Consider the following 12765-nt stretch of genomic DNA (forward strand, 5'->3'; position numbering starts at 1 on the left):
ACGAGAGAGAAACATGGAAGGTGAAGAGTTGCCTATACCGTGCCCGTACGTTGCGGCGGGACACCACGGGGTCGTATAAGAGTGTTAGCGATGTCGTATTTGTTGTTCGGTCAATTCAAGAACCGGATAATTTATAAATACTTGGTTGGTGTCGCAACTGGATGTAGTAGTTTTGAATGGTGCATATGAGCATGCTGGTTTGTTAACTCCATCCATTAGTGGGACCTACGTCATCCATTTATGATTTAGTAAGTATGAACGGTTTCATTATATATGCATTCAAATTGTGTATGTGGAAAGAAATCTAAAATCTATGAATGACGAAATATGTAATTTTAATAAAACGTTAATCAATCACAATTGCAAATAAATGCATAATTTGACTAATAATATCTTTATCATAAAGACATATTTTGCATTGATAATATATGGAAAGAAATTAATAAAACAAAAAAAATTGTACAAGCTTTTGCACACACATGTAACAGAAACAAAAAATTGTCTTCTAAGCTCGCGAACAGAACCAACCGCGACGGTGTGAAACATGACCCCAATACGGTTAGTTATAGGAATCTAAAGTGCTACAGTATCGACAAGCTGATTGTTTGACTTTAAATGACTCAAGGTGTAGCAAATCACACACATCTCAATATTTGACCACACGGATAGCAATTAAATCCTTGTATTCAAGGACTTAACCTCCATTTTCTATCTCCCCATGCTTCTGTTTCCCTCAGAATAATCTTCGCAGCTTCGGTGTTTATCACAAAGTTCTCTGCCTGAATCAAGAGATCAAATTTATCACATATGAAATAAAATGTACTTATGTCAAATGACTTCAAAATCACCTAGTAGCACTTTGATCTCATGAAATTTAATGTATTATTGGTGATAATTAACTATCGGTGATATAAATCCATATGTGGTTATATGGTATCCACATTTTCATTATTACATCCTTCCCCCTTAATCGAAATTTGCAAAGTAATTGTTTAAATAATATATATAACTTCAAAATCTCATACGTTTCAACAAATGATAAAATATTCTCATTTTTATTGTGACTTTTATAACAAAATTATACTCCCTCCGTCCCATTATAAGTGTCCTATTTTGACTTTTCAAGTCTTTCTTTTGCAACTTTGACCGTAAATATTTTTGTTCGTGTCATATAATACTTGATGAAAATTATATCAATGTAAAAATACATTTAAAACTCAATCCATTCATATATTTTACATCAAGTATTATATAACACAAACAAAATATTGCCGATCAAAGTTAAACAAGAAAGACTTGAAAAATCAAACTAAGACACTTAAAATCGGACGGAGGGAGTAATTCAAATACAATAAAAATACTGAAATTATTCCTTGTAGAAAGTAGGTTACTTTGCAGATGATTTAGTGAGATCAATAAAATGGATCATAAATAGCAGCTTTTAAAAAATTGGACCATAAAGTAAGTTACAAGCATGTCACATAAGCAGTGAAATAAAAAGGTCATCGCCACATGTTAGTTATCGGCTTCGCCTTTGGCTAGACGACTGTTTAAACGGGTCGAACATGGATAATTAAGATGGCTAAATCAGCATATTAAAAAAAATAATTTTTTGATTGAAAGCAATACACATTTGGATAATTTTGTTGCGAGCCAATTATAAATACCACCCGTTTTGACCGTCCAACCCACCCAATTTGCCATTTCTAGAAATGTAAATACCTTGTTAAGATTTTCATTCAATTCCTTGAACCGGAATGTGTAATCCAAGTCTTCTACACACAAGCTGACAACTTTAGAATTAATATCTAGCCCTCAAGCTAGAGGGCCCCTTCAGTAAACATCATCCATCAAGAATCATGTTGCATTTTGTCTAAAAAGCCTGCACCAATCACCATATTTCACATTATTCCCTTCATTTAGCCATACATGGTAACTAATATGTCAAAAACTTAAAATACAACTGCTTTCAGTTTAGTTAAGCAATATATATTGGACATATTCTTGAATATATGTCAAATACATGTAAAACGTCATTCTTGAATTAAAAGGAGCCTTAAATAATAAGTCAAACATGTTTTGCAAGATTCATAGTATATGGCAGTTTTACAAATATAAAAAAGAACGTATACCCTTTTAAGAACTTATACTCTTAAACCCGTACAAAAAAATTTTGTATTTAGCTTATAATGACATAAAACTCGTACTAATTATTTATTAAATTTGTAAACATAAAATAAACCTGCAAAGCAAACAGAAGCTGCTCCGTGTATGAAGACAACAATCAGTCCCTACAAAGATAAAAGGAGATTTTAGAGAACAAGATAATATCCAAAAAATAATAACAAAACACTGACTTGTTTAGATGTTTAACAACAAAGATAACAAATTAATTAGGAGTAAGTAAAATGACTTCTACCCCTGAATAGTATGATAATAATAATAATAATAATAATAATAATAATAATAATAATAATAAGCACATTGATAATAATAATTTACCTCAGGATTGCTCCTCGTGTAATGAAAGGATCCAGGAAAAAAAACCATCAATATCTTTTACATAACTGGTCCGATTGAGTATGTATGAACATCCTCTATTTGAACTATGGTGGTTGGAAATGGATTAAAAAAATATTTCTATACAAAATCTCACATTTTTGTTTTCTCAAGACTTAGTATTTTGTTACAAATATGCACAGTTTAAAAATAAACATGGCTCGTTTATTATCTTTAAAACATTATAGTTATATCATTTTTTTACTTCTCAAATAACGTAACATATATGCAAAAAAGTACAACTCTTTTCAAAACCGGTCTGACCAATAAAATTTTGATTCTATAACATGTGTTTTGTTACAAACATGCACTTACTTGACCAGGTTGCGACTGAACATAATTCGGAATCACATCCAACCCTCCTTTTCCCATTGAAATAAAATCTTGCCACATCTAAAACATGAAAAAAAAATTCACCGAAATTAGTTCTTGATTGCAATATACCGAATAGAAAGAATAATAATAATAATAATAATAATAATAATAAAGAAAATAAGCACATTGATGACTAACCTCAGGATCGCTCCTCGTGTAATGAATGGATCCAGAAATATGAATCTTTCTTTGACATTAATGAAGATTGTCATATGATAAGCTCACCTTCTTGGATGGGAAAATTTGCACTGAACAATGGTGTTTGTCTAGGACAAGAAAAGGATGAGGCATATCCAAACGCTCCTGAATCTTCCTAACAGGCACAAATCCCATACCCAACATACGAATGCACCCCCTTTCCAACACTTTCAACTACATCACCATAATCCGAATAAGATACCCACAGTCATGATAAGCATACACATAAACAGAGTTTTGATATATAGGCAGATTATAAATTGTTCACCACCATAAGCAACAACTTTGACACCAATTTGAAAGCAGAACTTCTTAGCTTCTTCGAAAATCTGAAAATAGTATTCATAAATCTATATTAAAGCCTAAAATAAACCTAAGGGTGTAAACAAGCCGAGCCGTTCGTGAGATACTCGAGATTGACTTGTTAAAAACTCAAATCGAGTCGAACTTAAATGAGCTCAAGCTAAAAAATAAGCTTGTTTTAAAAAACGGCTCGAGCTCGAGCCTAAACAAGCCTATTATAAATCAATATTAAAGCCTAAAATGAACCTAGGGGTGTAATCAAGCGGATCCGTTCGTGAGCTACTCGCGATGGACTCGTTAAAAATTCAAATCGAGTCGAGCTTATATGAGCTCAAGCTAAAAAATAAGCTTGTTTTAAAAAGGAGCCCGAGCTCGAGCCTAAACAAGCCTATTACTTATCTAATTTTTATTTAATATATATTAAATATATATATTTTTATATTAACTCCTATCCAAAATGACAAAAGAGTAAGCTGTTTCATGTACCTTTGTTCATACTTAAAGCACAGGCATTTTATTTTGTCATAATTGAAAACACCAAGACCAATTATATCAATTGCTAAATTAGAGATATCCTTCAATATTACGTTGAAGTTATCTTGTTTAAATGACTTGGTTTTGTAATTGACATAACCTTTCTCAAAGTTTCACCAATTATAGAAATTGAATTCTTTGAATGAAATGCAGGTCACATAGACAGAAATCAAGTTGTTAGTTCAACAAACATGTTTATATAGTAATCCAGTGCATATTTCATACCAAGGGTATTTAATTATTTCATCTTATGAAGCTTGCAAATTGAAACAATCTCATTGTTTGCCAAAAAGAAAGAATTTTATTAAGTCTCTTACAGATAGAGTGAGCCTTAGCAAATATAGATATAGATAAATTTAAACGAGTAGATATGAAAAAAAGAGTAGAAAATGCCATATGAAACTCTTAATATATTATATTAAATGTGTACACATGCAAATAAAGCTTTTTTTTTAAGACGATATTATATAAAACAAGACAAGTAGCAAAGACTAATTACCAACAAATAAATACAAGGGATAATTAAATAACAAACTATAATTCTAGTACATCAAAGCTGTACCATTTCCCCCAATCAATACCAATTTTTTTAACCTTGGCACCACCCAATGACCTAAAAGAAAGTTGACTTTTTGACTTCCACTACTACTTTGCATGCGTTCTTGTTAACTTCATTGAAGATTTTATAATTCTTCATTTTCCAAATACTTCAGCATGTTATCGGAAAGATAGCTTGAATTACTTTTTCTTATTGGACTACGACTTGATCTTAATCATGGCATCCGATAGTTTACACCACTTAGCAATTCCTTGCCAAATCTTATGCGTCGAGGAGCACGTAATTAACAAATGCTCCATGGTTTCTTGGTAATCCAAACAGAAAGGACAGATTGTTGAACTGACTTGGGTATTCCTTCTTATAAGATTGGGCATTGTAGCAATTCGTTTTAATAAATTTTTCCAACAAAAAACATTTACCTTTTTTGGTAGTCAGTTGGTCCACTCGTACAAATAAGTATTGTTAACCTTGAATTGATTTTCCATCAATTTACGGGTCGAGCGGACCATGAGCGAGCCATCCGGATCGGCACTCCATTGCTACCCATCTTCTTTAGTTGTAATGGTGACATTACCGAGAATTGTGTGAGACACTTGAAGTTCGTTTTTTTTCCTCGTTGCTATGAGGGGGCCACACCTAGTTCCAATCCCATATGAAGTTCCCACGTATCCTCCTATAACAGTTAACAACCAAACAATCATTGTGACGAGCAATACCAAACCAAAGAGAGAAACGGTTTTTGAGTGATATCGGGTCGGGCCATATATATAGCGTGGTTTTACAGAAAACAAGGTAAATAATTGTTATGAAATCTACATATATATATATAACGTTTGAAATTTTTTTCACCTGTGTGTAACACGAGCAATATCCTAGTAATATAAATATAGTATAATAAATAATTTTTTTGTTAAAACAAAATATGGCACGCACCAACAAATTGCAGCACCTCCACGTCGTTAAGACGTGCTTGTGCCGGCCAGGCCATGAAAAAATTATATTAATGCCTCGTAATATAATATGATATCATTTCAAAAGCAGGGAATATTATCAAGTTTTTAATACATGTATAATGTAATCAACAACAAACTATTTATTTTATTGAAATGCATATCAAACTAAAATTAATTTTCATGAAAAATCTTCTTAGAAAAGTCATTCAGTACCAAGGCCCCAATATTTTAATTATAGATTTTGATTTAATACCTTTTCTCTCATAAGAAAAGAGACAAACCAGTCATTTTCTTTTTAATTTCAGTTTTACAAATTGCTCACGGTATATAAATTAAAGTTATTAGTTATTTTGATCAAAGAATAATTAGGCAATGTTATCAAAGTTGAGATATTTAGTTGTATTTTTTCATAACTTCCAAAAATGATTAGTATATAGAACATGACCTTTAAAAAATAGATTTTTTTAACCGACATGATCTACTCGACTACTCTTACTCAACTACAACCTAAACCTACTTCAAGTCTCAAACGAGGCCTGAACCCAACATTGATGAAAGACACACACCTTTACCGGTAAGTAATTATTGTAACTTTAAACCAGATTACGTCGATTTAATTTAATTTTCAATTTAATCATTGGCAACAACCCCAATAATCTTACTTAAAAGAGATTGATACATATTAGACATGTCTCTTTTATTTCGTTAGACGTTAGCCACGGCATAAGCTATACAATTCTTTGTGCTATTTGGTATATATAATTGTATATACAGAATAACATATAAGTGTTGATGAATGAATACTTCTCTTTGTTTTGTTTGTTTAAATTACTAATGGATAAAATATAGTTGTTTGAAATCTTTTGAATGGAAGTGTAAATGACAAAAACCGGCTAACATATGTATTATTTTGTCAAACAAAATTTTGATCAATATGATAACTTAAATTCAATAATAAAAACACACGTTGTTCAGAATTTTAACGTATACGTGTGGTGGTGTGTCTACCGTCCCTCTTTTGCGCAACACATTTAATACCTTACAAGCTTAACAAACGTGTTTGCGAACTTAAACACTAAAAAAATACATGTTTAATGAACGTGTTACATGAGATAACACGTTACATTCAACATAACTGAATTTAATAAGTTCAACCACACGAATGAGTGAATGACACAACGCCGTTTAACAAGTTAAATAAGATGACATGACACGTTAAAACAATTATTGATATGACTTAAAACACTTTTTGAACACAACACTTTAAATACTTCGCAAAACTTAATTGTAAGTAGATACAAATGGATTTAAACATTAGAAATAAAAAATATGTAAATTTATAAAGTCTCAGACATGTCATATCGACATGCAGTCCGGCATGTAATCAATCTAATATGATTACTAAATTAGGTTACGCATACCATATGGGTTATGCATGCTAAAACCTGTTAGACATGTTGTCAACTACTGAACTACGTTATTATTGCGTTGATCCATTTATAACATGAACTTGTATATCCATTTTTTTGACGAAATAAACTAACGGGGTTAGACAGTTGGACGCTTAGGCTTTCGCATACCTCAAGGGATAAGCTTGATACCGATCTCAAAAATTGTCAACAATGGATATTAGTATCGGTATCGAAAGTATCCAAAGTAGAGGTGGGCAAATAAACCGGTTAACCGAACCAATCCGAAAATCAAACCGAAACCGAACCGGTTTGTAATCGATTATGTAAAATTCGGTTTGGAATTGATTGAAACCGATTTGTAATTTTCTTCACCAAAACCGGTTAACTGAACTGAAGCCGACCAAAACTGGTCAAAACTTGAACCGAAACCGATTGTAACCTGGTCAAGAAACCGGTTTCAATCCGAACCAAATCCGATCATAGACCGATTTTAACTTTCGTTGACTAAATTGAACCGATTTCAACCCAAACTAGTACTTCCGGATACCGATCCCAAAAACAATAAAGAAATATCCCGATAAAAAAAATCCTCCATCATTGGTTCATTAACGGGGCTCTTCCACGCAAGCCAAAGCCAGGTGAAAAAACAAACAAAAAGGTAAACCAATTGACCAAGACAACACTACCGTGAGGTATAAATAGCGACCAAATAATAATATTCATTCTAAACGAGTTCAACCAACCACGTAAATGGCGTATTAGCAGGTATCTATACCATACGTTCATTACATCCACTAATTCCCATTTACACACACCTAATTCACATTCTCTAATCCATCGATGTAATAATAATAATACTACTTTTGCCTTTGAATTCACGCACCGATCATTTCCTAATTCCTCCGTTTAATTCAATTCCGTCAATGTAAGTTCAACTTTAGTTTTAATAATTAATAATAATTATAGACATTATGTAAATTGTGTTCAATTATTGTTTGATTGTTAATCTGTTATTGCAGAACTCTGTTAATGAAATTGTGTTAGGGTTTCTAGGGGAAATATATGTGGTTGGCCATGAATTCCTTAGGCTGAGGGAAATTGATGGATTCAGCAAGGAGTTGGCTGCATAAGTTTCAACCTAGGGATCGGTTGAGGTCGAATACCAAAAAGAGGGAGTCGATGGCGGACGGTGAGGATTCGAGTAGCCCCGTGACGGATGAGGAGGTGTCGAATATAACGAAGCAGAAGGTTGCTGCGGCTAAGAAGTATATTGAGAATCATTACAAGGAACAGATGAAGAATTTGCAAGAGAGGCGGGAACGGTAATGTTGTATTTTTAATATTTGCGTGAATGCGAAATAGTAATTTGTGGATTTTTTTTTTCTAAAGGCGGATATTACTTGAGAAGAAATTGGCTGATGGTGACGTGTCGGAGGAAGATCAGAATAACTTGCTTAGGTTTTTAGAGAAGAAGGAGACTGAATATATGCGCCTACAAAGGCATAAAATGGGAGTTGATGATTTTGAGCTGCTCACGATGATCGGAAAGGGAGCGTTTGGTGAGGTAATGGTTTATCTTTATTATCTTCCCGGTTTTATAACCGGAGTTAAATAACATACATGTCTTATGCATATAAGATTGTAATAATTTAACGGATATCGTATGTTGTAGGTCAGAATCTGCAGGGAGAAGACGACAGGTACCGTATACGCCATGAAAAAGCTTAAGAAATCAGAAATGTTACGTAGAGGCCAAGTATGTGATTTTGTAACATGAAATGATAATTTTGCTTAATTTAATCTTAATACAAGTTTAACATATATAAAATATGTTTTAGGTTGAGCATGTGAAAGCTGAAAGAAATCTTCTTGCTGAGGTGGACAGCAATTGCATTGTTAAGCTTTATTGTTCTTTCCAAGATAACGAATATCTATATCTCATAATGGAATATCTACCCGGTGGAGATATGATGACATTACTTATGAGAAAAGATACATTGACCGACGATGAAGCCAGATTTTATGTTGCTGAAACAGTTTTAGCAATTGAATCTATCCACAAACATAATTATGTGCATAGGTATGCTATAATTAATGCACTTATTTAATCATGTAATAATATATCTGACTTATTTAGCTATATTGGATTGTAACAGGGACATCAAGCCTGATAATTTGCTACTTGATAGATACGGGCATTTGAGATTATCAGATTTTGGGTTATGTAAACCGTTGGATTGCAGCACACTGGAAGAGACAGATTTCACCACAGTGGATAGCGTCTCTAATTCAACAGGCAAGGGGAATTCTGCTGCCCCAAAACGCACACAACAAGAACAGTTGCAGCATTGGCAGAAAAACAGGAGGACACTTGTAAGTAGGGGTGTTCTTCGGGTTATTTATTCGGGTTTCGGGTTGTTCGGGCTTGAGCTCAAAGCAAATTGACCCAAGAACCGAAATAAGGTCAGGTTGTTCGGGTTTCAGGTAGAATGGGTCGGGTTAATTCGGGTCTAAAAAAATATTCACCCTTAACAGGATCATAATAAAACCATAATTCAAACCTTCATAAAACATAATCAAGTCAATTTCAATATACAACCATATTTAACTATAATTGAAATAAAATGTTTGAAACATAAAATTTGATAAGAATTATGGGAACTTATTAAAAATTACAGTAGTAGGCATCATTGATCATACTAGATTAAACAAAAAGATTTAAAGTGATACTTTGAAATAGATTTGAATGAACCAAGTTGAGTGTAGTTACGATAGGAGTGCTTCACTACTTTGTATAATACTATGTGATGTGTGGCTGTGGATTTTGAAATGAAAAGAACCACCGAGTAATACTTAAAAGCAATAGAGATTTTAGGATTTTGAAAAATTAAATTGTGAATTGAATGAAGAGAACATGCCTCAACTAAAATATTAATGTGTACACATGCAGCCGCCAAGAGTTTGAGAGCATGAGACATTTGGTTACCTAGGGTTATAAAACATTAGAACCAAGTATTTGAGTTATTCGGGTTGTTCGGGTCAACCCGATTTTGGATATTTTAACCCAATTACCAACCCCGATGTTTATTCTCGGGTTCGGGTTAAGTGTTTATTCGAGTCGGGTTATTCGGGTCTCGGTTTGCTTCGAGTCATGTTTGTTATTCGGGTACCCCTACTTGTAAGTATTATAATTGGTAAATAGTTTCTTATTTCTGATTTTAAATTATTTATTGGGGGCATTGCAGGCTTATTCAACTGTTGGCACTCCTGATTATATTGCTCCAGAGGTTCTGTTAAAGAAGGGCTATTCATTGGAATGTGACTGGTTAGTAATTTATCACTAGTTTTCATGTAAATCGATTAGGTTATGTTTTAAGAACCGGTTGGTTTGTTTAAAATGATCATGTGATTGTTATTCTTCTTCTTCAGGTGGTCACTTGGTGCTATCATGTATGAAATGCTTGTTGGATATCCACCTTTCTACTCTGATGACCCGATGTCAACCTGTAGGAAGGTAATCACTCGTTTGAATTACAGTAATATCATGAAGTTAAATCATGTTCTCCGACAAACATACAAATATAATCTTATGGTTTTGTTACATTTGGTAGATAGTACATTGGAAATCACATTTGAAGTTTCCACAAGAAGCACAACTTTCTCAAGGAGCAAAAGATCTTATCAGCAAACTGCTTTGTAATGTCAACCACAGACTTGGTTCAAAAGGCGCAGATGAAATAAAGGTGCGTCTTATTCTAAGTTTATAAAATTTCAGATTACATGACCTTGATATTTTTATTATGTGTTAGGCTCATCCTTGGTTTAATGGTATTGATTGGGAAAGAATATATCAAATGGAAGCTGCATTTATTCCCGAAGTAAATGATGAATTGGATACTCAAAATTTTGAAAAATTTGAAGAGGTATATTTGCTTTATTGTTTCTTTCCATCTAATTTGTTTGCAGGCATGGCATTTAGTTTACTGTACTTTGTCTTTTATGGTCCTTTTTCAATATTTCAGTCAGAACACCAAACCAAGAGTTCATCAAGATCCGGACCATGGAGAAGGGTAAATTTTCTGTTCTAAACTCTACAAATATTATCTTGGTTGTTTTTACCTTCAAATGATTTGCTGTCTTTTGTTTATGCTAATTTGTGGTGTTAATTTGTAGATGCTTTCGTCCAAGGATATTAACTTTGTTGGCTACACATACAAGAACTTTGAGATTGTTAATGATTATCAAGTCCCTGGAATGAGTATAACTCTATCTCTCCCTCTCTTTCTCTCTCGCATGCACACGTGCGTGCGCACACACACACACACACACACACACACACACTTGTATTATAACTATCATATAGATTAGAATCTAGTTTTTACATGCCATTATTATTACTATTATTATTATTTTTATTATTATTAGTATTATTATTCCAGTATTCAATGCCATTAAAGGTTGCACTTTAAATCTATTTTACTTATGAATGTTTCTATTCGGTTATGATTTGTTCGTAACGGATCAAACTTCTAAATAAAATACGTTTGCTTAAAAAGAAAAGGTTGAAAGTTGCCTGAAGTGTATCTGATGCATGGAACCATGTAAAATTGTTTTGTTCAAAAAATTAGGTAATTATTGTAGTATAGTTTTTTGATCATAGTTACACAAATCATTTGTAAAAAATTACATTTTCTCTGAGAAAAATTATGCAAATTGATGGTTTTAACTCAAAGATTGACAAAGGGAAGTATAAGATGTTCAAAAAGTGAAATTGTTGAAATAGTTTTTTAAGTGTTATAGATGGATGAAGTATATGATATCAAAACAGTTTTTTAAGTGTTATAGTGTATCATTAACTATCTGAAACACCCTTTAATGACCCATACCAGCAATGATTTTGAAATTATGAAAATAGCAATTAGGTAATTTAGGCTTTGAACTCCAACCTACATTTCCAAGTAATATTGCTATTTGATCATCTTTCTAAGTTTATGGCAATCCTTTATTTAATCGCTTTTTCTTGCCAAATCAAATCCTGGTGACTAATCCTGTATTTGTTTGTTCATGGTTGCAGCTGAACTGAAAAAGAAGAAAACCAAACCAAAGAGACCAACAATCAAGTCACTGTTTGGTAGACTACTGTTTCCATTCTTTATTTTCTTCTTAATATATAGGAGTATATTTCCAACTTACGAACCCCAAAACTGGCTTAACCAAATCAGACCGGTCAATGTGGCACAATCATTGTTCGGGCATGACCGGAATGGATGAACCAGTTTGGTCACTAAATAGAACCAAAATGAACCATTCTTGCTAAAATGAACTATTTATTTGGTGAAGTCAATATCATTATTGCTAATATTGTTAGTTATACTTTATTTACAGAGGAAGAGCCGGGCCCCGAATCGTCGTAAGAGCACTTTTGGAATTGCATTTTGCACACGATTACATAATTTTTTGTGAGGTTAATTTTCTTTTGATTGGTATCAAAATTAAATCTAGAGGCCGTTGACTTTATATTTGCAAATATTGGAAGATCATTTTTCTTGTTTTTCTTGAGCCTAAAGAAAGCGTGTAAAGATTGTAACTTGATTGACCACAGTTAAATTGCTAGTCAACTGTAAATTTCCATTGGTTTAAATTGCACATCTTTCTTTTTTTCTTTCTAAAATAAATGTAATTTTGTACATATATAAGTATATTATTATTTATATTGCTGTGTAAAATTCACATCAATCTGTTAATGTGACGGTGTCAACTTGGCTTTGTGCCCTGGGTTTTGAGTTCTTCTAACTGACCCTTCTATGATGAAGTTTATGGATGATCAGATTATAATCGAAAGAAAACTCTTGCGTAAATGTCATGATTTATT

General features: G+C 32.8%; 1 protein-coding gene and 1 long non-coding RNA gene across 2 annotated transcripts; one reads left to right on the forward strand and one right to left on the reverse strand.

Moving 5' to 3' along the window:
• Positions 1-234: 234 nt before the first annotated feature.
• On the reverse strand, positions 235-3798 carry LOC143607959 (uncharacterized). The gene is made up of 4 exons (XR_013149100.1): positions 3073-3798; positions 2875-2952; positions 1723-1882; positions 235-779 (listed from the first exon to the last, which is right to left on the reverse strand). It is a non-coding gene; the product is annotated as an uncharacterized LOC143607959 (long non-coding RNA).
• Positions 3799-7501: 3703 nt separating this feature from the next.
• Positions 7502-12334, forward strand: LOC143607958 (uncharacterized). The gene is made up of 14 exons (XM_077083202.1): positions 7502-7818; positions 7913-8215; positions 8283-8457; positions 8566-8649; positions 8732-8973; positions 9050-9266; positions 10139-10218; positions 10323-10407; positions 10505-10636; positions 10703-10816; positions 10916-10963; positions 11067-11151; positions 11968-12024; positions 12279-12334. The coding sequence occupies exons 2-14, from the start codon at positions 7995-7997 to the stop codon at positions 12305-12307; spliced, it is 1569 nt and encodes a 522-aa protein (XP_076939317.1). The 5' UTR covers positions 7502-7818; positions 7913-7994; the 3' UTR covers positions 12308-12334.
• Positions 12335-12765: the final 431 nt, after the last annotated feature.

This window comes from Bidens hawaiensis, unplaced genomic scaffold, assembly GCF_021521415.1.
Source record: "Bidens hawaiensis isolate Kalapana, Puna unplaced genomic scaffold, B.hawaiensis_p1.1 tig00091284_1, whole genome shotgun sequence".
Lineage (NCBI taxonomy): Eukaryota > Viridiplantae > Streptophyta > Magnoliopsida > Asterales > Asteraceae > Bidens > Bidens hawaiensis.